The 25,251-nt window shown below is 37.3% G+C and overlaps 4 protein-coding genes across 4 annotated transcripts; 2 read left to right on the plus strand and 2 right to left on the minus strand.

Annotated features, from left to right (window-relative positions):
* On the minus strand, positions 169–1,228 carry LOC18600642 (agamous-like MADS-box protein AGL80). The gene has a single exon (XM_007031211.2). It carries the CDS (start codon positions 975–977, stop codon positions 354–356), a length of 624 nt encoding a protein of 207 aa, XP_007031273.2. The 5' UTR covers positions 978–1,228; the 3' UTR covers positions 169–353.
* LOC18600643 (hydrophobic protein RCI2B) lies at positions 4,582–6,003 on the minus strand. Its single transcript, XM_018122381.1, has 3 exons — positions 5,671–6,003; positions 5,449–5,557; positions 4,582–4,885 (listed from the first exon to the last, which is right to left on the minus strand). The coding sequence occupies exons 1-2, from the start codon at positions 5,758–5,760 to the stop codon at positions 5,471–5,473; spliced, it is 177 nt and encodes a 58-aa protein (XP_017977870.1). The 5' UTR covers positions 5,761–6,003; the 3' UTR covers positions 4,582–4,885; positions 5,449–5,470.
* Positions 7,267–10,650, plus strand: LOC18600644 (putative pentatricopeptide repeat-containing protein At3g23330). The gene has a single exon (XM_007031213.2). It carries the CDS (start codon positions 7,623–7,625, stop codon positions 9,747–9,749), a length of 2,127 nt encoding a protein of 708 aa, XP_007031275.2. The 5' UTR covers positions 7,267–7,622; the 3' UTR covers positions 9,750–10,650.
* LOC18600647 (transcription factor PIF3) lies at positions 15,501–20,299 on the plus strand. Its single transcript, XM_007031216.2, has 8 exons — positions 15,501–16,495; positions 16,623–17,853; positions 17,955–18,059; positions 18,167–18,232; positions 18,540–18,605; positions 18,720–19,220; positions 19,750–19,871; positions 19,960–20,299. The coding sequence occupies exons 1-8, from the start codon at positions 16,404–16,406 to the stop codon at positions 19,964–19,966; spliced, it is 2,190 nt and encodes a 729-aa protein (XP_007031278.2). The 5' UTR covers positions 15,501–16,403; the 3' UTR covers positions 19,967–20,299.

A 25,251-nucleotide genomic window follows, 5' to 3' on the forward strand; every position in this document is an offset into this window, starting at 1 on the left:
TAAATGTGTCTACATGAATAGTCTAATAATCGGATCCTAGAAATCAGAAATGGAGAGTACAATGATATCAATTGATATGAAGATAACAATCATGATGATTAAAACCTAAGGAATCTATTTAGTTACATTAAATTCAAGGGGTGATTGTAAATAAGAAAAGTAAATGTAAATAACTTAAATTAGAACATAAAAACATGTAATAAGAACATCTCTTAGACATAACAATTAACACAAGCAGATAGACACTGGAACTATGATACATATAGTTGTTTTTTCTAAGGGGAAAAAAGTAGTGGGGTTGTTGTCCCTAAATGGGAGTAGCGAACCAAGTTCCACGTGCTCTGGTGGGTGCATCAGGTCCTTATCAACTGTTGCCTTTGCACTGTTTCCAAGCTAACCTCACGATTTGGACTCTCTGCTTGCACCTTTTCTCCATTCTTCAGCATCACTTCTGGCATTGCGATTGTTGTTGATGATGTTGTTGCAAACCCTTGGGAATGAGATGCCTTGGTAAGCATATCAATCCTCTTGTCAATATCTTTCAGGTTTTGCTCAAGCAACCACTCGAGGTCATTCAAATCCATCATGTTCAAATTCTCCAGCCTTTGTTCAGCTAGGCATTGGAACATGACTTGTGTGATCTCCTTCTCGCGATTGTCCCTGCACTGTCTCTTGAGTTGTTGGTTTGCTTTTGCGATCCTTTGCCTAAGGAAATTCTCTTGGCTCATCATCTTCTGACTTTGATCCATCTTAGGCATTTTCTTAAACTCTGAGAGCACGCGTTGGGCTCCTGCAGAGGATGGCCAAAACTCAGGTTGAGCGTCATAAGGACTGTAGATAATCACACAAGCTTCTATCCCACAAAGGGTACTTAGTTCGCTCGCCTTCTTCAACAAACCCTTCGTTCTTTTTCTGAAGGCAGCTTTCCTTGCAGAATCATTGATGATGTAGGCAAGCTGCACCTTTTTTCTAGTCATGGTTGCCTGGAAAGCAAAGAATTGGAATTGAAAGCTCTCTATGCACTTGTTACCCAAAAAGCCTATGTTATATATAAAGATGAAGGGATTCCATTGTTATTGTTGCAAGATTCTAGTGGTGTTGGTCTTTGCTGGACATATTAATGGTGACTTAAAAGGAAAGGAAAAGCTATCAAGGCACCTCTTGAATTTCATCAAAATTCAATTAGATGAGTTGGTTGGGACTGGACTGGCTTCTTTAACATAAGATATGATGATTCTTGTTTCCATAATAGGATCAAGCATTGAATCATAACCATCTCTTGTTGGAGAATGCGTTTGGTCTTATTTATTCATTCATTCACATATGATTTTTTGTTTATTTATTGCTAATTTTGGTAATTACAGATAACACATTTAAGGTTGATAATTAGGAAAGTACAAGAAAATCTATAATGTCAATCCCATAGTGCAAAAAGATGTTGTTTAGACAGCAATTGTACATACCAAACAAATGTTTAATTGTTCCTTACTAGCCTTATGTGTGTTTAATTTGATTTTTTGTATTTTAATTTTATTTATGTGTGTGTGCACGTGATGAATAGAAAATTTTGATCTCATAAGTCAATTCTAGAATGTAACTAGTATCAAAGAGTTAAACTAGAGATCCATCATTAGTTTAAACAAGATTGGTTAGTTCCGTCTAACTTAGCAGCATCATTTGTTGCACGTTTGAGGGGAAAGTTAAATTATTAATGTATGTTACAAGAATTAATTCATAGGTAATACCTTTTCACTTTATTTTCTTTTTACCCTTATTTAAATAAATTTTTAATTTTAATTTTAAAATGTAAAAAGGAAATTTGAAATGTAAAAAAAGTAAGAAAAAGAGAAACCCAAGTATAATATATAAAGAAAAACATTGGATATACATATATAGTACATAGCATATACATTACCATGTTATAATATTTGCAAATTAATTAGTGTAATATATTAAGGAATATGAGGTGGATCTTTTTTTGGTTTAAATGGTAAGTGCATCTTGTTAGTATATTTTCAAAATGAAAGGTTATATCTTTTCACGTGAAAAATTGTGATTATTGAAAATACAATTCGATTAAAAGGTTATATCTTTTCATATAAGAAATTGTCTATTGATAAAGTGATTATTGAAAAGACACTTTGATTTAAAAGTTATATCTATCATATGAAAAGTTATCTTTTCATTTGTAACTATTGAAAAAACAACATTGTCCAAAGATTATGTCTTGTAATACTTTTTACTTGTTAGGTTTTTCATTACTTTTATCCAGTTTAGGTTATAATTTGAAGAACTTGTGTTTAAGACAAAAAGGTGTTTTAAGGAAAAAGTTGTTTCCTTAAAGAATAGACACTTGTAAATTTGTATAAAAACGTATTGATCACAACTTTAGACACAATTCAAACAAGACAAAAACAAAAAAAATAGAGTAGAAGAAGTGTTATGAATTGAATGAAATTTTTTTTAAAAAAAAGGACACTTTGATGAGCAAAGGGAAATTTGACTAGGTTAGACTACCAGCAATAGGAAAGAAAAACTGGTAAGGTAGATTTTATGACTAATGGGTAAGTAAAAATAAAAGTATATTACACTAAAGATTTTTCTATATTTTGTAATACTTATTACTTGTCAGATTTTTCATTACTTTTATCCAGTTTTAGTTATAATTTGAAGAACTTATATCTCAACATTTTAATAAATTTTATTATCTTTCCAAAAAAAAAACGATTACTAACTAACTCTATGTCTATAAAATACATATGGTTATCTTCTACACTAATTATTTTCTTTTGGGATAAAAAAATTTCTTATTCATAATTCACTAACTGCTTGGATTCAATACATATTGAAAATTAAAATAATTTATATTTAACTAATTATTTTCTTTTTGGACCAAAAAATTTCTTATCCATAATTCACTAACTGCTAGTATTCAACACATGTAAGTACAACCCTTTTTTTTTATATAATTGGGGAGGAGATTAGAATCTTGCTTTTAAGATAAAAGATTATGTATCAATTAATGAACAAAATGCTCGCGTGTCAGTACAACTTTTTCTTTTACTGTTTTCTTCACTAAATATATAACCCACTCTTCAACCTTTAGACATGACATTATTAATGTTTAGTTTACTTCTACTCTTCAACTTTACGCTGAATAATCAAAGGTGGCTCTTAATTTTCAGTTTCTTATGCATTTTGATTCATTGTTGATTTTGTTCGTATCTAGAAAACCAATCCTTAATCATGAAATTTTTAACTTAGTTATTTACATAATTTCCAATTTCATATATTCTATTGCAATGCACTGTTATGAGCCCAAGGCGTTGACTTCGTGAGTTGGAAGATGAGAATCAAGCTGCTGTGTATCCTTCTCTTATCATCGTACATGCGTTGCATAGCCTCTTCTTTCTTTCCCTTGCCCGGCATAGAATGACGAATGTTTGTCTTTTTCATGTATCGAATTTTAATATATATATATATATATACGCACAAAAATACGACTATGGCCGATCCCTCTGATCTTAGGTCACGTTCTGGTTTATGCTACCTTTTGCTTTTGTTTTGTCTGTTGTGAATAAAGAGTGCTCTTATGTATCCTTGACGTTGAATGAAGTCCATGGCTCTTCCCTATCATATTGATTGATTGATTGATCGATATGATTTCGGGAAACTTAATGCGATATGGAACCAGCTTAATTTTGCACCGTTAATAGCCAGAGAGATATTATTTGGATAATTGTTGCCTGTGTTTGTATGTACATGTAACGTTATGTTATCTGCAGATGTGACTGTTTTGGATACTAGTGGCTGGCTATACTGTTAGACAAGTGAAGCGGAAGGGAGCATTTTGAAGAAATTTCGGGTTTCGGCTCTGCATTTTCCAACGTGAAATCAAGGAACAGTTTGAAGACACAAGTAGAACTCTACTAGTTACTTGTCAATAGTCGTGAAATCAGAAGGCTTCCAAGTCACCAGGAATTGTTGACAAATGGCTGCCTTTGATTCGTTAATAAAGCATTCTCAATAGGTAAAGCGATTGGGCAAGTAAAGGGGAGGTGATTTGGCACACAATCGGCACAAGACTGCTCGACAGGTTCAGGGGAGCTGGTCTACTGCATATATCTTAGCAGGCTTTTCTTTGGGTAATACAAATGCTTCAATTAGCCAAGAAAATAAATTTTTAAGGAAGAAAGAATGGGGCATGGTGGAGACGGTCGGTTGGGGTTGATGGAGATGGGGGAAGGCAAAGCCAAAATTATTTGAAAGCACGAATAAAGAGGCTTTAGGTTGGCTACTTTCCTTTTCTTTTGTTTTGTGGTTCCTTTTAGAAAGATAAGCATTCAAAGAAACACCAATTTTAATTGAGGAACTTAGCCAATTCTATCATGAAAAACCTAATTACTTGAATTAGGGCCACACTGAATTGAATTTAGGTTAAATCACTAGGAAAGTGTCAACTAAATTGGTTTAATTAGTCTTGTATAATATGTTAACTTATATATTTTAATCATAGATAGTCTTTTAATTTGAAATTGAATTGTTTAATAAGGATTGGGGTAGGGACTAGCAAGAAAAAGATTGAAGAAGCGAAATAATGGTTTCACATCACATTGATAAAAGTCATTAACTCCATAAATAATTAGATGAATAACAAACAATCCACATATTATCTATGGACTACATCATCATTCCTTTGGAGACATACAACTATCACAACGTGACAATCTCCATTTATGATCATAATCATGAAATCAAACAGCTTTACATCAACTTCACAAGCAAAATATTGAAATAAAAACAGTAAGAATGGCACAACCGACACACATCGAAGCAAGAATCCTACACCCAATCACCACCTTACACCTCTTCATTGCGTCTCCACCTGTAAATTACAACGGTAACAATGACTTAATTGGGTGATTAAAGAGTGACAAGAAACTAGCATAGTCAATTTTAAGAATAGGAAGCATTCTGGATTATCCTAAAGCAAAATGGTTCGCTTGGGTGGATAGCAATTGCAATTAAAGTTTGCAAGGCCACTTTTAATGAAAGTCATATCAAATGGGACCATGCATGATGCATACTCTTCACCTTACTTTTTGTCCCCTTCCATGAATGGGGCTCATGGCTATGCTATGCACATCAGGACATATAGATATGTTGAATATCATAAATGTAAACTTTATTTTTGCATTTTTGTATCAATGTGGAAGAGGGGAAAAACTTTTGATCCGCTTATTACTAACTTAAGAGAAAAGAAAACAAGACAAGGAAAACTTTCGATTTAAGCAAATGGTTAGATTAATTTACAAATAATTAAATTGCAAACTACTAATAACTAAACCACAGGGTGCCATCATTTTTTTTCCTCCCTTGCCTTTCTTGATTAGTGATACCATCTTCAGGATGGGAGAATATAAAAGAGGGAGGGCAGAGGTTGCTTACAGTTGCAGAAGATGGAATTGGATCACTTCTTGGTGATGGCATAGACAGCATAAATGATACCAGGGATGTAGCCAAAGAGGGTCAGTACAAGACAGATCCAAAACTCCACCTGCATGCATCATCGAACAAAATCTTCCCAAGATTAATTACTTTCTACTTATATATAAGCTTTATTGACAGTAAAAGGAAGAAAAACATAAGAGATGATGTTGGTATTATCACCTCGCAACCATACTTGAGGAAGACTCCAAGAGGAGGCAAGATTATGGCTAAGAGGATATCTACACAGGTAGCTGTGCTATCATCTGCCATGTTTCTTGTTGCTCTTAGAACCCTTTCTTTCAAATAACTAAAACAATTGAAATCGCCAAGAAAAGAAATTCAAGAGTAAGGGTTTCTAACTTCCAATAGCACGCACAATTCAGGAGGACCAAGAGCTGACAACAAGATAACTACTCGGCCTTGGGTGTGAGAGAGATATGGGAGATGGTGGTACTGATATATAGACCCCCAAGAATCCACGTGTCAGTTAAGGCAGACAGTTGATTAGTTGATACGTTGATGATTCATGATTGTTCCTTCTTTAACGTTGTAAAGTTAAAATGATTGATTTCTTCGATTGGGTTTATGGCTTTATGCTGAATCCTTGTGCTCCGGAATCCTACAGCTCACTCCATTAATAACGCATGTGCCTGCTTTTCATTGGATTGCACCACAACACGTCTCCACGTGGCATTCAGAGAGGTGTGACAGAATCCGACGGCTCGGAGGTTGCGGCATAAACCTTGAACAGTGGCTGTAAGGCAGTCTTGTCATCTGGGATTGATCCACGCATGTGAAATAAACCGCCCTGGACCCTCCTTGCGTGTGAGGCTTATCTTAACCCACAAGTCAAAAACATTACATAATCGTCGCTGCCCCTTGGAAAAAGAAAATGTGTTAACCGTCCTCTCTCGCTCGTGGCCACGTCCCAGCCATCCCTACACCCACGTGTGCCAGACTGGATATGCTCATGTCAAGATATCGTTCCATCTCACCGTCTAATGCAAGTATGATCTAAATCACCTTTGTGTCAGTTTACACCAATTATACGAAGTCGTCTTTTTAGAAGCTTTATGATTTGCAGCTGGGTAGAATATCTTTTGACTCTTCACCTCCGAGCGGAATCCAAAATTGCTAAGATCTATAGATCCTTTCTTCCATCAACACTTTGCTCAACTACGGCTACCGTATAATAAATTTTTTTATATAGTCAAATTTTTAAATGAGTTTGAGTAATCATTGAATAGTGATATAATAATAGGGTTTTGATTTGAGTAATTAGATATTTATAAAGATTATAATAATTTTTTTTACATAATCAAATTTTTAAAGAAATTTAGATAATTAGCTATTAGTGAGATGGTAATAAGATTTAAGTTTAAACAGTAAATTTTAAAAATATTTAGATAATTGAAGAGTTCGAGTGTCATATTTATTAATTAAGTTTGAATTTGAGATCGAATACCTCAAAATTAACAGGTACTTACCTGTTCACATCTTTAGCTATGAGAGCTATATATGGAGCCACTGCATTATTGTCCTTGATACAAATAAGAGGGGAAACATTTCTTGTAAGTTAAATGTGATTTATGTTGAATTACACTTTATTGATAAAAATAATAAAATATTTTATTTTTAAGACTTTGTTTGAATAGTAGACATATTGAATTTAAAATACAACTAATAGACTTATAGCAAATTAAGAGACTAGTGCTTTTATTTTGTAACCTAAAAATTAGAACAGTAATATATAAAAATTGAAACTTGATGTAGTATTAGACTATTAGGATGTAGGAATAGATAATAGTGTTAGATTAGATTTGGGACTAGGAGGAATAAACAAGGAGCAGAGTAAAGTGGTCCTCTACGGTCTAGCAGGCTGACATGCACAACTGAGCCCTGCCTGCCCGCTTTTCGAGAAGTCCGAGCCTCCAGTGCCACTGAAACCCAACTACATGTATGTATGGTCACTCAATCAAGGAAAGCAAGTGTCTCTCTCCCGAGTCCGACAACATCATCTGCTCCGCCGAACTGTGTGTCAATATGCCACTAGTTGGGCCAACCGCTTTGCTTTGTGCATCATGATTGAATTGTGAACAAGGGTTGGGCTTACGAGTGGCAAGAATTATGAGATGAGACCAATGCCCTTCCTTCAAAAATGTCAAACAGGTGGCACAGCAGCACCATCTCTACTGACATCCAAGTTGTTTCCCAGTCACACTGTCACCCATCTGAACAACCTCCTAAACACCACCGCCCAAACCAAAAGCCTCAGACATGCAGCTCAAATCCACTCCCAATTCGTCACAAATAGTTTCCTTTCCGTCCCTTTTCTCTTCAACAACCTTCTCAGCTTGTATGCCAAGTGTGGCCACATTTCTCACTCCCTACTCCTATTCTCAACTGCCCATCGAGTACCCAAGGGCGTAGTCTCCTGGACCACTCTCATCTCCCATCTTTCCCGTTTCAACACACCCTTTGAGGCCTTAACGTTGTTTAACCACATGAGGAGCAATGGTGTATACCCCAACCACTACACCTTCTCCGCTGTTTTGCCCGCCTGCGCGAGTACCACCATCCTTCTTCATGGCCAACAGATGCATTGCTTGATTTCCAAACACGGGTATGATACTGATGTGTTTGTCGGCAGCGCCTTGGCGGATATGTACACAAAGTGCCATAATATGGGCCTTGCCGAGAAGGTGTTTGTTGCTTTGCCTGAAAGAAACCTTGTTTCTTGGAATTCGATGATCGTTGGCTGCTTGTTGAACAGTTTGCATGACAGGGGACTTTTGCTGTTTAGGGAGGTTATAAGGGAGGATTTTGTTAGTCCTGATCAAGTGAGTTTTTCGAGCGTGTTAAGTGCTTCAGCCAATATGGGGGCTTTGGAATTTGGGAAGCAAATCCATGGGATGATCGTTAAGCACGGCTTACTCGCTTTGTCCTATGTGAAGAATTCGCTTATGGACATGTACTTCAAATGCAGCTTGTTTGATGAGGGTGCTTTGTTGTTCAATACTGCAGGCGCTAGAGACGTTATTACCTGGAACGTCATGTCAATGGGGTGTGTCTACAATGAAAACTTTGAAGAAGCTTGCAATTATTTTTGGGTCATGAGAAGGGCAGGTATATCGCCAGATGAGGCATCATGCTCTACAGCCCTTCATGCTTCTGCCCATCTTGCTGCACTAGGTCAAGGGACTTTGATCCATAATCAGATTATAAAAACAGGGTTTTCAAAGAATACATGCATTGCTAGTTCGTTGATTACAATGTATGCAAAATGTGGGAGCTTGGATGATGCTCGTCGTGTGTTTGAAGAAATCAAGAATCGTAATGTGGTTTGTTGGACAGCGATGATTGCTGCTTGCCAACAACATGGGAATGGAAACCAAGTAATTGACTTGTTTGAAAAAATGCTTGCAGATGGCTTAAAACCTGATTATATCACTTTTGTTTGTGTCTTATCAGCTTGTAGTCATACAGGACGTGTTGAAGAGGGGTATGCTTACTTCAATTCTATGGAAAAGGTGCATGGTATAAGCCCTGGTCATGAACACTATGCCTGCATGGTTGACTTACTGGGTCGTGCAGGTCAGCTAGATGAAGCTAAGAAGTTTATAGCACAAATGCGGATCAAACCTGACTCATCCGTTTGGGGAGCTTTGCTTGGTGGTTGTGCAAATTATGGCAATCTTGAATTGGGAATTGAAGTTGCAGGGAGACTTTTTGAGTTGGAACCTAATAATCCAGGTAACTATGTGCTCCTTTCCAACATGTATGCACATAAAGGAAAACTGAGGGAAGCCGATCAAGTTAGAAGATTGATGGGTATCAATAGGGTAAGAAAGGAACCTGGATGTAGTTGGATTGATGTCAAAAATAAGACCTTTGTGTTTACAGTGCATGATAAATCACATTCTAGGATGGATGAAATTTATGAGATGTTGAAAAAAGTGGAGGAGTTAGTGAAGGATAAAGGATATGTGCCTCAAAAACAGTATGCTGTTAATAGTGCTGACGAGGATAAAGAACAGAGCTTGTGGTATCATAGTGAGAAAATAGCTTTTGCATTTGGGTTGCTAGCACTCCCTGCTGGTGCTCCAATTAGGATAAAGAAAAATTTAAGGACTTGTGGTGATTGTCATATGGTTATGAAGTTTGCTTCAGAAGTTTTCAAGAGAGAGATTATTTTAAGGGATATCAATCGGTTTCACCATTTCAGGAATGGTTTGTGTTCCTGCAGCGACTATTGGTGATTGTTCTTGAGTAAGTTTTGTAGTTAGAAACATGGCATTGTTTAGGGTATTGAAGAGATTTTTGTGTCTTCTTTCCCTCTCTTTTTGCAGGGTATTGCCATGCAACTCCTTGGAATGAAATTAAACTTTTTTCGGGTTAGTTAATGAAATTTTTTGTCCCCTTCATAAGCTGTCTACAATGATGCATATGATGGAAACCTGTACAAACTACAAACATAATATAGTGAACCATCCTTTAACCATTTGTGCTATTTGCCTATCGCTGCTAGCTCCTAAAGTTAGGAAAATGCATCATGCAGCAACCTCATTCCAAATTTTAGAATCTTGTCAAGCTCTCTATTAGCTTCCGTTTTGTTTTTGTCTTTTCATCAGTCCTAAAAGAAAAGAAGTAACCCTTGATTACCCTATGCAAAACTTTGTGTTATTTACATGAGCCGCTCCGTTCTCAAATGTTGTAGCATGATCCTATATTTGCTCGAAAGGAAAGACACACACCCTATATTTCTCTTCACTTTCCTCATATGAGAGTCGCCTGAAAATGAGCAATTAAGAAGTGAGGGCAAAATGAAGTCAAGGACAGCCGGTGTTCAACTTGCCTTGAGTTGGACCTGTCTTAAATCTTGTTACCCGGATGTATTGGCTTAGATAAGTGCGTTCAGCAGGTCTTTCATTTCAGTTTTTTTAGGTCAATTCATATACTTAGCAGCTTCTCTCACTGTCTCTGTCCAATTAGAGGAAAACAGTTTTCAAGAGGAGAATCATTTACAGATCTTAGCATGACTATGTTTTACTTTTGGGAACTTATATATCTAATGTTGGTCGCTCGAGCTACAGTTGACCCCAACTACTTCAGTCTGAACTTCCCCTTTTGCCAAGTTCTAACTTACAGAGAATCCACCACCTGTAGAAACCAAGACCACGCCCACCTAACAACCAGAAGAAGCAGCACGCAAGAGGAAAAGCTCTGAACTAACCTCATGATCATATATGCATCAATACCATGCTTGGATACATATAGATTCAAAAAGAAAGAAAGAAACATACAGGATAATAGAATTCCAGATCATGTACAAACCAATATCATAGATGGATGATGGGAGGCATGTACTTTGCAGCAACAGATCAGAGAACTTGAGGAGAGGGAGGAAAAGTAGGAAACGGATGGGATGGGTGGAGTAGGGAAGACAAACATCTCTTTCTTTCTTTGTTTCTTTTAACAGAAACATTGAAAAAATCTTTCCAGTGTTTATCTTCCCCCTCCACCCACCCCATGTGCTTCCCAAAATCCGAACTCCATCTCCATGCTCTCTCCACTTTCACATCCACCAAGCGGCCACCACGCATCTTATCTTGATTACACAAACATATATAGTGTGACAAAGTGTAAACCCTAAAGTACCTTTAGCTTATTGGTCCAGGAAGGGAGAACCCATGTGATATTGCCCATTCATTTCTTGGTTTTCGTACCAGAATAAATAATTGGGCTTGATTGACAGTATTAGCCCAAAAGGGCAATATAGATTTTGGGCCTAAACGAAGCCGAAAAGGAGGATTTTCCTTTTTCCTATGTCTATGGTGATAAAGGAGAGTGGTTCAGCACTTTTGTTATAGCTGAAGAACCAGCTTCACTTGGTCTGTTTCGCTCTGGGTCCTGATGGCTGCATATTCTACTCTTTGTTGCATTTTTCTTGCTAGAAAAAACGAAAAAAGACTTACTAGTACTATGTTGTAATCTTATGACAGATCAAGTTATATGGTCATGTCTGCAGATATCAAGTTGCATACCTGCCAAGTAAAATTGCCCTAGAGTGGGGAACAAGTGCCTATTAACGGCAAACGTGTATCAGATTATACGCTTACCTACTACTAGATATGATTAATTAATTTGTCCCTGCCATCAAAAAAGAAGAAGAAAACGGATTTGTCCTTGACCTCTGCTGTAACATCATGCCATATCAAGTTGCATCTAGCTAGCTACAGCATATCCATCCGATAGCTGTTCAAGGATTAAGATTTGTCCTTGCTCAGAACACAAGAGGATAATCTCATACAAAATCCGGAATAGTTAACTACTACTATATCCTATTGATTGGATATTGACACATACAGCTGCTATTATAAGTGATGATTTTGAGAAAGAAAATCCAAAAACATGGTCTTTATGCTGAAGTTTCACCAAATAAAAATGTACCTGGGTCGGGAAAAAAGTACACATAGCATTAGCAACAAGAAGAACATGACAGCAACAGAGCCAAATTACTGTACCACCTGCCTTGGCGGGGCTGATGCTCTAGTTTTTAAACTGGCAGGGTATGGGCAAACCTGCCGAGAGAACCACCGCATGCATTAACTCCTCATTTTGACCCATAAAAGTATAAACGTCTGTGCATTATATCTGCAGAAACCCATTCCTAAATCTCGATATTTCTTTAATTCCAACTTCATTTCTGTGGGCTCCCGTATCAATATCGTTAAGCTTGGCCTGAAGCATTCTTTACTTTTGCGCGTGCTTCTTGATATTCTTAATTTACTCACTTGACTTTGAACATTATTGTTGTTGTTGTTGTTATTATCACTGCTTTTAATATTTCTATATCATCCTGATTCCTGAGCGACAAAACATCATGGGCAAACCTGATATAATTCAATGAGGTGGTCCCTTCACAGGCTTGAAAAACGCTATATTTTAGTCACATACAAACACAAACAAACACGCTATAGCACTAATAAATGATACTAGCATCTTCTTACTAAACATATAGACTACTACTGTAATTAATAAACAGCAAAACACAGGCTCTGAATGGCAGTTTTTAGCATTGCAGAAACTCTAAATACTGATATCAGCGGTTATATAGCAAATACTCATTTCAGGGTTGCACAAATTGAGGAGAAAAGATAAAAACAGGCTGTTTGGTGTTTTTGTCACGAGATCATTATCCTCTCTCCCAAAAACTAATCTGATAAGATGAGCAGTGCGACAGGCTTAAAATCTCGACACTTGAAATTTAGATCACCTTGGCTCTATGCACCTGCTAGCTCTTCTTGCCAAGCCAATGTAAGATTCACAGCGTCGAAATATATCTGTGCATGTTGCAATAGTAAGGTCATTGGTCTGGTCATGTGCAAGATTGCAGGGCGGCAGGGAGCCAGTGACAGTGGGCTGCACAAGTTGTTAGAACATGCGATGTGAGAGAGAGAGCATGATTCCAACATACGTGGGTGCAATATAAAGATGAGGCAGGCTCCGCAGCCATTCTGACATTAAAATATATTATCTTTATCATCCTATGAAGGGTCATATTCTTTTATTTAAATGATCCGTTGATCTTCCCACAACTTTGTATCAGAAGCTCTGATGTTTCTTTTACAACTTACCTCAAAAATATTTTTCTGTCTCTGATGAATGTACTTGCGGTTTCCAGGTTATGCCCACCTACATGCTTAGGCAAAATTATTTTCTAATTTGTTTTGTCCCAAGGCTTCATTAATTCCAATAGAATCACATGGTAAATTATTATTTTAGCTTCTTATCTACCATGGATTAATTATATCAGTGGCATTATTATTTTAATAGAAACATGATGCTATCATTTACAGCCAAAGAAGAATAGTATTTTTTTTGTCTCAAAAAAAGAGGCATTCTAAGTGCAACAGTAGTTGTGTATACAGATTTGGTCCAAGGAGCCTAATTAAGGACAAATTTAGCTAGAATTTTTCAAATGATACCTAATGTCATGAAACACAAAAAACTAGCAAATTACGTATGCACTTTAGTACTAGCTAGGCCAGAGCCACTCTGATAGTATGATACCATGCTATGCTAACAAGCAAAAGCTGAGATTGATTGTTTGATGTAGAGGCATGTGATGTACACGGGAGACTAAAGATGCAGGCAAAAGAATAAGTCATGGTTACCTTACAATACATAAGGATGACGTCCATGGACACAGGACAAAGGGTCACGTGAAATGAATATGAACACGTGAATTCCACACTCCTTTACGTGACTATGATTTAAGGTCAATCTGAGCCTTTGAGGCCCTTAAGATTTATCTTCCCCAGAGCAAGAACCAGAGGCCAGGCAGACAGTAACAAACTAAAAATAAAAAGCGGTCAACCACGTAATCCTTTTCCAGTTCCCTTCACTGAAAACAACGGTACCTGCAACTGTGCATGCACCTGGGGCTGGGAGGCTGAGAGAGCCAAGGGAGAAAGATGCCCCAAGAAACTGGGGGTCCACTTGGATAGTGCCGTATCCCTTACTGGGTCGGCGAGGGTCCACGTGGACATTGCCCCATTCTCCTTCCCCGGCCACTGGGGTCCACCAGCATCCTGCAAATCCCAATCTTCTCCCCCTCGGTGAACTGCACATGAAAAGCTTTAATAATGCAATGGCACTGTTGATTATTAGCATGATATTGATGGCAAACCCCCCAGTTCTAAGTTCAACAAAGTCTCAACTCAACAACAAAAGCACATAATAATATATATCCCTTCCTTTTAAGCATATCTAATCTAACATATCCAATCTAATCTAAAAACTATTCCTTCCTTTGATGAAAGGCAGACAGACATGAAACACCCAATAGCCACCAAATCTATCTCTGTTTGGTGCACTAATTGATACTAGTAGTATTTTTCTTACTATCTACTAAGCCTCAGATTCTTAATTAATCTAATCACTCTGCTAACTCTTTCTTTTCTTAATACATTTCTGCCTTAGCGGGTCCCATTGGCCATTTCTAAGTATATGAAGTCAAAGATTTTGGTGTCCACTGGCTTAGCTTCCAATGAAATGCATTCAAGTAAATGACAACTTCAACCTCAATTGTCATGTTATGTTATATCATCATTCATCAGGACAACCAGGATATTTCGGTTACCTTGATCAAGGGGAGGCGGAATTGGAAGCTGCGATGATCTCTTTGGAAAGTAACCATGCCTTTCGATTGAGTTGGTTTATTTGAACATACTCCCTTTGGACTTTGTGAAAATCTGTGATATGATGAAGTTTTAACTAAAACTCTAAAATAGCCATTTCACTGACTAGTTAATTATTTTCATCCACAATCGAATTTGAATTAGTTGATGGAAAAAGAAAGGAAAACAGTGACAGAATGGACCACTAGTTTGCAGAGTTAATGTCTCTCATCCTCGTCGAGGGTGTTAAAGTCTCTCCAAGAATGAAGGGGAAGAAGATTTTTAAAAACCCCATCACAAGCAAAGTCAATAACTTTACTAATCCCTTCCTCAAACCTTGATTAATTGTAAAAACAGAAAAAAGGGAGACAAACATATTGTAATGGTCTAGAGTCTAGATATGATGGTGTTGTTTTCCATTATGAAAACAAACAGAAAGGCCCACAACCACCCAATTACATTGGATAATATATACTAGTATAATATAGCAAAGGATAATATCAAAGTATCCAAATACAAGGAAGAGGACACAGCATCTGTTCTTGATCATTTCAAGTGGCAAAAAACTTTGATTATCAAAGTAAAGTTTTGAGTGATGATGCTGTAAACTTTTAACTACTCCGAAAGTGTGTCGGGCAACCGTTGGATTAGAATCGAAGGAGTCGTGGTGAGTTGACATAGCAAACTATAGAGGAAGGCCCTACTTTGGAAAAAGAAGGAAAAAAAAGGGGGGCTAAGATTATTACTAATTACAAGGTGAAAACTGTAAATTTAAAAAAAAGAAAAGAAAAGAAAAGTTACTAGTACTATGCTAGGAGTGGTATCCTGTAGCTGAAATGCGTTTAGCTTAGGTTGGCTTTAGTTGAGGAGTGAGTTAATGGTGACTGACTGGTTGTCTGTATCTCTGTCTTGGCCTGGTCCCCTGCAACTGTGCAAGCCTTACGCCGTCTTCTGCGTCCACTTGGTTTTTGGCTTTTTCACTCTCTTGAAAACTTGGGTTCTCTTTGCTCGAGCTTTAAGGATTGTGCTTTTGAAAATCTTTTATTTAAACCAAATTGGTCAGTTTTAATGCATTTGGATTAGCGTCGTTTGAATGCTTCGAGGAACTCTGTTTTCCTCAACAATTTTTCTTCTTTATCGTGATGCATTTTTCTGAATCTCTAGCCTGATCACTGGGTTCGTCTGAAATTTCATCTCTTCTTCAAGTGACAGGATTTTTGAGGACTTCCTCTTATTTGGAGCCATGATCCCTGATTTTCTGGGTAGTTTTTGATCTAATGATGATTGGAAAAGTGGAAAAGATTGAATTTTTTAAGTAAAGGAGCTTAATTTATTTTGGAGGTTTTTCTTCACTTTGGCCTTTGGGAGCCATTAAAATTTGGTTTGACTGATTCTTTATCTTTAAATTCAATGTAAACTTTTTTATTCCATTACTTACTGATAAGGAGGAAGATTTTATTCTGTAAATTATAGTTACTGAAATAGCGGTTTTCGTCCTTTTCTTTTTCCCATTATTTTTCGCCTTAAAAGTGTAGTAGGTTGTCTTGTAGTGGTTTTTTTGGTCAGGCGTATTTGTCTTGAATCCTTGATGGCTACATTCATGTATGTTTCTTTGGATTCTTTGAACCATGCATGAAGAGTTAAGAATAGTGATGGGAGGTACTAGCAATGGCTAAGTGCTTGAAGTTGGGTTATTTCTGAGTAAGCAAAACGCTGTTTCAGCCCTTCATCATGCCTTTGTCTGAGCTATATCGAATGGCTAGGGGGAAGCTTGATTCATCTCAAGACAAGAACCCTTCATGTTCAACTGATCTGTCTTTTGTGTAAGTTCAGTTTTACTCTAGTTCCTCAATCACTTCAAACATTAAATTTCTTTTGTTCATGGAATTGTATCATATGAAATCTTTCTAATTTGGTTGTCTCCCCTTCTCTCTATGTGTTTGAATGCAGACCTGAGAATGACTTTGTTGAGCTTGTATTGGAAAATGGTCAAATTTTGATGCAAGGTCAGTCAAGTAAAGCTAGAAGGATTCCTGCTTGTAACAGCTTACCATCTCATTGTTTACCATCGCACACTCCTAAGACCAGAGATAAAGATACAGGGAATGGGGGAACTAATACAAAAATGGGAAAGTTTGGGACGATTGACTCTGTATTGAGTGAAATCCCAATGTCGGTGCCTTCTGCTGAAATGAGTTTGAATCAAGATGATGAAGTGGTGCCTTGGTTAAACTATCCAGTGGATCAATCTCTACAGAGTGAATATTCCGATTTCTTGCCTGAATTATCTGGGGTCGCTGTAAATGAGACTTCTACTCATAGTAACTTTGCATCATTTGATAGAAGAAGCCAATCCATTAGAGATTCCTGCACTGTTTCTCTAAATAATGGTGCGGTTTTTGAACAAGGAAATCCATCAAAGGTTCCTACACCAGCAGATGGAGAAGCTAGGCCTAGAAGTGGTACCAGTCAATTATCCACGCTGCCATCACAGCTATGTCAAACGTCATCTCCATTTTTAAGATCAAGAATTTTGGAGAATATTGGTAACAGCCTGGGTCATACCTCCACCCACCATGCCATTGGTGGAGATTCAATTGGAGTTCAAGCATCAGATGGTGGTTTGCCTGGCATTAAGATGCAGAAACAAGATCAAGTAGCGCCTTGCAATAACACAGTCTTGATGAATTTTTCCCATTTTTCACGTCCTGCTGCTCTTGTTAAAGCTAGTCTTCAGAACATAAGTGCTATAGCTAGCATTGAAAGGATTGGCAGCAAGGAAAAGGGGTCTGCTGCCAGTATTAGTGACCCTGCTGATACCGCGTTCATTGATTCAAGTATTGATTTACAGAAGGAAAAGTTTTCACAGTGCCAACCTACGATAGTGCTGATGAAGACTGATAGAAAAGAATCCAAAGCTAAGTCTCTAGATGAACCAGTTACTGCTGAACCAATTGATGCCATCTGTGAAGAAAATGCGCCCAAGAATGTTAAAAACCCTAGTCAAGTTACTGGTGAAAGTGCTTCTAAAGGACTGCCAGATGGTGATAAGACTGTAGAGCCTGTGCTTGCTGCTTCTTCTGTTTGCTCTGGAAATAGTGTAGAGAGAGCTTCTGATGATCCAGTATATAATTTGAAGAGAAAAAGTCGTGATAATGAGGAGTCAGAATGTCCTAGTGAAGTAAGCTCTGTATCATTTTTTTTTGTTTTGTGTTCTGTCCTGCTTTGCTTTTAATTTATCTTTCCTTTAACCAATAAGCTAAGTAACCAACTTATGTGCAGGAAGCTGAGGAAGAATCTGTAGGTGTGAAAAAAGCAGTTCCTGCTCGAGGAGGTTCGGGGTCCAAGAGAAGCAGAGCAGCAGAAGTGCATAATTTATCTGAAAGGGTGAGTAAGCACATTTGATAAATTTGTTAATTTGTAATTTGTCTTCCATATGGCTGTTTCTGAATTATAAGATCTGGACTGATACTCAACTGGACTTCCACAAACAGAGGCGAAGGGATAGGATTAATGAGAAGATGCGTGCTTTACAGGAGCTCATACCAAACTGCAATAAGGTTGGCAACTCATTGGGTCTTTGGTTGCTATGTTTTGTTATCTTTTTAACCAAATTAAGGCATTTTGCTTAGACACAGATTGATTATGGAAATAGAATGAGCTCAGGCATATCATTGTGTATTTTATTTTTAGTTCAAAACAGATAGCTTATTCGTATTTCTTATCTTTGATGTTTACTGCAGCTTTTGTTAATTTCATTAGACATTGGTTAAATGGATTTGTGATTGAAACCAAAAACAGACCAACAAAGACCTGATGGCCTTTGTATTTTAAATACTGTTGACTTTTACATTTTGACATTACAAGGTGGACAAAGCTTCGATGCTTGATGAGGCAATTGAATATCTTAAGACACTTCAACTACAGGTGCAGGTAAGATCTCTCTTATTTCTCCCAAATCAACTCTTCTGTTTGGTGTATATTTGGTTTTTGATTTTTGAAAGGTAACTGAATAAGTTCAATTTATCAACTACCAACCTTATGCAGATTATGTCCATGGGAGCTGGCTTGTATATGCCACCAATGATGTTACCAACTGGAATGCAACACATGCATGCAGCTCATATGGCGCATTTTTCACCCATGGGTGTTGGACTGGGAATGGGTATGGGTTTTGGGATGCCATTGCCTGACATGAATGCTGGATCTTCTGCTCGACCTATGGTTCAGGTGCCTCCAATCCATGGAGCACCTTTTTCAGGCCCTGGCCCCACTGCTCTCCAAGGGATGGCAGGATCTAACCTCCAGCTATTCGGGCTTCCAGGTCAAGGACTTCCCATGTCAATGCCGCATACACCATTGATTCCTATTTCTGGTGGGCATCTCATGAAACCGGCCATGGGATTGAGTGCCTGTGGACTGGTAGGTCCTATGGATAATATGGGTTCAGCTACAGCTTCTAGTTCAAAAGATCCAGTGCAGAATATCAATTCACAAGTGGCACAGAATACTAATGTCAATAGCTCAATGAATCAGACACCTAGTCAGGTAAGGAGATTTTTTTCCCTGTAAGTCACATTTTGAAAAAAGAAAGAATATTTTTAGTATATTCTGAAGTGGGACTTAATTGCTGAGGCTGTATTTCTCCCAGAGGTAAATGACAAATTAGCTATTTCACATGGTATAGAAGCATACCCTTGATGACTATTTATTTTGATGCTGAATTGTTGCCAAGTCAAGCAGACAAGTTCATGATAAAGCTGTGGACTGTTTCTTGTCGGGGTTAGATTAGAGAAATCCTTTTTCTTTTCATCAATGAAGAAGTTTTTCGCTTCTAATATAGCAGAATAAGTTGTAATATACACATACAAACACACAGACACTTTTATGTATTGTACATTTGGCTTTATTCTACATACGCAGACAAGGATGGCAGAAAAAGGGTGTTAGATTCTATTAACTTCCTGTAAATTAACTAGTCACCTATCTGAATATTTTGCTGTATGTTTTGATGGATTTGCCTCCTGCCATTACCCTGGCTCAATCTAATCAAATCTAATATTGTTTGTGATGCCAGTGTCCAACAACAAATCAAAGTTTTGAACAGCCAGCTGCAGTGCAAGAGAATGGTCAAGCATCAGAAATTACTGGTAGTGTACCTTTTAGATCAGCCGATGGAAATGAAAAAGTACCTGATAGGTCAGATACTTTTAACTTTATATCGAGATCTGCATCATTAAATTTTGGTTCGAAGAAGTGTGAACTTAATATTTTCTTTTAAATGCAGGTCATAATTGGTAGCTATTATGGTCCTTTTGATTGGAGGAGAGGAATCCATTTTGCTTCCGATGGATACCGAAGCTTTTTTTCCCTGATGAGGTTGTACCTCAATGACGGTCAGCTGAATACTAATTTCAGGATAATACAGTTACAATTTGCACAGATTTTGGTATGTTGAGGAGACTTGAAATCTTTTCTTGCATATGTACATTCATTTATATGATCCATGCAAATAATGCAATGTTGTCTAAGAGATAAATACCTAATAGTATGTATTCAAATCGTTGTACACCTCTGGGTAACTAATTCTTTGAATTGATGAAATGATAATTATCTTCTGTTACATATATGGTACTCTCTCTCTCTCTCTCTCTCTCTCTATATATATATATATATACATTTTAGTCGAGTTATAGTGTGGTGTAATCATCCAGTATCATATTTGTCAGCTTAAAGTCATAAACCTTATGTTGTTTTGTTCTTGATTGGCTTAAAACCATAAACTTGACAGTCTTCTTTACTTTTAATTTTGTTTGGCAACTGCCTTACATCATCTCATGTGAAGTAGACAATTACGTCAGGAATATATTCATTTTCATCTAGTTCTCTGGACCAATAATGCTAATGAAACTTTACATGCTAGTGTGAAAACAGTGGACAGATTAATGGATCCATCTTCACGGATGTGGCCGAAAGGCTGAGAAGGATTATGTTAAAACTCAATCCATCTTTAAATAGCTTCATGCAGGGCATTTTCAGCTGTCTCTAAATGATTGCGGATGGTATGAACGCATTGCATTCCATTGCTGAAAAGCTCATAATTGGAGTATGCACGGTCATCATTTGTGGACAAAGTTATATCTCCAAGCATTATAATTACCTTTGCAATATGTCATGGAATTCCTCCTGCCTGTTTCCATCAGCATGACCCCAATATCCTTGCTGTCATAAAAATTTCTTTATCCTAATAGTCATTGTTCTATTATGCTGAAAGAATGAAGGTACTTCCTCCTTGCGTTGATACCTAGCCTGTGGGTGCAACTTGCTTTTTGGAAGTGATATTCCAGCAGTAATTAGCTTTTAGGATTCGTTGTAGTGCTGCTGTGAGCATGGATATACTTGACTTGATAAGCACAAAGATGATGATACTCATAATGATTGCTAGGAAATTTCCATTTTACGGATAAAAGGATACTCAATTTGATAGTCCGCTTGGAAAATTCAACCATCACATATAAAGAATGCCACGCTTTCAGATAGGTTTCCCTTCATCGGCTTTGGACCCCTTTGTTGTGTTGGCTTGTTAGTTTTCTATTCGATCTCTTGCGCATTCAGTGCAGCACTTTGACCAAAATTCATCATCTTTTACTCCAATCGTTTGTTTTATCAGTTATCTTTTTCCAACTGAATTATTTGTTTGGTCTATTAAACCAACAGACAATAAATGGCAGAAAGGAAGGAAACTTTGTGCAACTGAAAACGTTTCTTCTTCTTATTAGCATGAAGCATGAAGAAATAGTAATGTAATACATACAGCTAAATGAAGTTATACATAACAAAGAAGAAAAGCTTTTCCTCGGGTTTCAGAACTTGGAGCGCAGCATGTTTGTGCTGTGGTATCATGAGGCTAGTGAACTTTTCTAGACTGATAAATCACAAAAGCGGCGGAAGACACAGCATCTGTCTACACCCCTTTATTTGGCTTTAAATGCAGCACTGACTAATTGGTTTTATGCGTTTGAATGCTTTTGCGCCAGCTTTGTTGACGCAATGATTGTTAAGACTACGCTCAGTCACGAGACATGATCTGCTTTGGTCACCATTATCAGGGGAAGGCATGGCCTAATTTTCAAGTCACAGTCCAATCCTTAAAGAGGCTCCTCATTCTTTGATCAGTTAATTTAACTACTTGTACACCTTCGCATCTTCATTGGTTTTAACAGCAGCTTGCAGTGACGTTGCCATTCATTCAGGCTCTATTAATATCATTTGACCTCTACTTCATCAACTATGTTTGTGGATACCACTTCTTCATCCACATATTTATGCCCAACTTGTTATGAATTCGTTGCAGGAAGAAATTACAATTGCTTCTGGTTTCTAATTGCAGTGCAACTGATGATTCCATCAGAAGACACCGACTTTCCTTTAAAGGTATAAGCTGGTGGTTCTCCTGTTACCTTCCTAGCTAATAACACCATTGCTTGTGAACCTCAATTACAGAACACTAATCTGCCTTGATTGGGAGTGTTTTCTTCTGCACTTTGGTGGGAGATGCTGTATCATGTTGGATAGTTTGATTTAAGAAAGATATGGGGGATCGAGAAATACAAGTTCCATAGAGAAATTTTCATGTCCATGCTTGCTTTGTTAATCCATGAATTAAAAGCGACAAGATGAAGAAAAGAGAACGAAACTAGGAAGCTTAATCACGCCTTAATATCAGCTGCACAACTGTTACTGTGCAAATTCTTTATATGAAGATTCATGAGCAGACAGATTTTTCCAAAGTGAAAAATGAAAAGTTGAAGGAGTGATAAAGAATTTCACTATATTGTATCCAGTCATTTGATTCAATAGTAGATGCATGAATGTTATCTTCAGAGAAAAAGGGAGAGGGAAGAGTTGAATCTGTTATATATAATCTCGATAGTTATGACCAAGAAACAAAGCTTATGGTATCCAACTATTGCTTAGTTATTTAATGTTGTGTTTTTGCTACCTATGTTACAAAAGAAAAAGAAACAAAGCTTACGGGGACCATGCAAAACTTAAGGATGCATTGTATTGTATTGTATGGTTTATTCGGAATCTAAAAGGCAGAGACAAAACGCCCGCTGTTTGCCACTTATGTTTTTTGGTGGTGAGGTGAGGAGGAGGAGGTGTCACTTGTCAATGGAATTCCCCCTTCAACCCTTGAAATCTCAAGCCCACTACCTTAGCTCGAGGCTTCTCACAAAGACACTATTCTGCTTACGGGACCATCTCTGTCCTAAATTTTGTTCTGTTATCACAATCCATAAACTAACACAATAAGTGTGCTTACTTGCTATATATCGGTGAAAAATGAAAATCTCCTTCCTGCTTCTGTCTTCCCTTCCCTAACCTATAAAATAATCAAGGTATGATGGTTTGCAGAAGTTTCCATAGGCAATCAGAATGAAAAAAAAAAAAAAAAAACAGCAGGCGATCAAATAGGTGGAGAAAATCTGAAAAAGTGCCTATCAAATTGGCCCAAAGAGAATAATTCATGTTCCTCTGCTGGTTTTCCTGAGGATTCTACTTTTTGGGAATATTGAGCGGACACCTTTAATCAAACTGGGTTAAGCATGCTCCAATCCAATTAATGCTTCATACCAAGCTCTGCTCATATTGATTGAGAAGACTCAACTCATGAGAGTCCTCCAATCAGAGTATTTAGACTGTTCACTTAGGGGCATGAAAAGCAATGATGTTAATGCGGGAAGAAAGTTGACTATCATTTCCACTACAAAGAAAAAAGCAAACATGTAATTATTCAAAGATGGGGCACATAAGGAACGTTTCAACCAGACAAAGCATTTGATAATTGATGGGGTTAAAGGCCTTAAGGCTTTCGATAATTGATGGAGTTAAAGAGCTTTTAGTCTTCTCATAATTTTGCCTTCTAATTAAAGTCAATCACCCTCCACCTTTACAAAAATCAAACGCCACAACTCTCCCCTTTACACATGTTGCTAACAGCGTTTAGATAATTCTTCCAGGACATCCTTCAAAGTGGAAGCAACTGTAGTGTTTAACTGACGATTAATGATTGTTATTAAGATCTTAAGCTCCATGTATGGCGAGCAATGCTGTGACATAGACATTAATTTGTCAGTCATCATCACTCATTGCACTGACAAGACAAAAGACAAGTAAGTTTAGTTGTGATTTAACTAAAACTTATGAGATATCCATGTGCTTGTGTTTCCGGCTAATGTTAATGGGCCAATTAAAGCGTATGCATTAAGGTCAACTTGAATGGATCGACCTTTTATCACTCAGCTGTCTGGGGAAAAAAATGTGGGATGTTTCCAACAACTTTATCTGATCATGGATCTAATGGCACTGTCCTCATGTAAATCATGAAGATGCTGAAAGACAGCATTATCTCTGAAAAAATTGGGTTCTGCCCTATGGAAAGCGGCCGAGGTTGGAATCCAAAATGACTACATGAGAAATCTTTACCTTGTTGTAAGGATGGAAAAGCTGGACTATGCTTTCATAATGTACCGAGTCAGATTGTAATTACAAGCAAAATGATAGGAACACTTTAAATAGAAAATGGAAACCTGCAATCCTACAATATTGACAGTTGAATTGGAATTGTCAGTGATCCATTTCTGACATCGAATGGAAGTTAAACTGAGCTTCTGATAGAGGGCCTTCAGGTTATAGTGTAGGCTAGACCAGACCTTCCTGAGTTACCTTGATGGACTTGACTATTGCTCCAAGAGTTACTTTGTACTTTTTCCTCTATTTTTCTTCCTGAAACACATAATAGTTGGTAATTATGCTAATATGGACTAAGCAATGAGGACGATTCCATTATTTAGCATAAACAGTTTCTCTTTCTTGTCAACTAGTTGTCTGTCCCTTGGTTAGCTTAGCAGGAGGATAACTTTAGAGATAATGAAAAGAGGCCTCTCTATTTTCAAGAGCATTTGAATTGTGTCCCCTCATTTTTCAAATGACATTTGATTATCATCCTGCGAATCTTCCTCATCATCAATTTAATTATGTCATAGATTTCCCATCAACTCCACACTTTACAGACGATTAGGCTTGTTAAGTATAGTTTGTTCTACCCAAGTGTGTTCATGTGTTGTCATTTGACAAATGTCTGACTTAACAATAATTGGTAAGGTGATGGGAGCTGTCAAGACCTGCCGCCGAATGATTTTCTTAGGTGAAGGCAAGGAAGTTGAGTTCTTTCTGTAATTCTATTCCACTCAAACAAGTTGGAACTATACTTCAAGAAGAATTCGGATCATTTTTTTTTTATTTTTATCTCGTTTGATTAATTACAAAGCTTTTACAGAAACCAAATACTGCATGTGCGATAAGTGTAAATTCCAATCACACAAGAAATCTGCTTCAAAGCCTAATTCATAAACCTCTGCAGGCTGGCATGAACTGCTATTGCCTATGTGCTTTCTGTCAAACTATGCTGTTTAAATGCAAGTCCCATTTAATTTAGCCTTTCTGTAAAAAAAAAAACTCTTGGGGAAAGGTGCTCCATCCTCCATGTAATAGCTTTTCCAGTAATATTCAGCCA

This window comes from Theobroma cacao, chromosome 5 (assembly GCF_000208745.1).
Source record: "Theobroma cacao cultivar B97-61/B2 chromosome 5, Criollo_cocoa_genome_V2, whole genome shotgun sequence".
Classification (NCBI taxonomy): domain Eukaryota; kingdom Viridiplantae; phylum Streptophyta; class Magnoliopsida; order Malvales; family Malvaceae; genus Theobroma; species Theobroma cacao.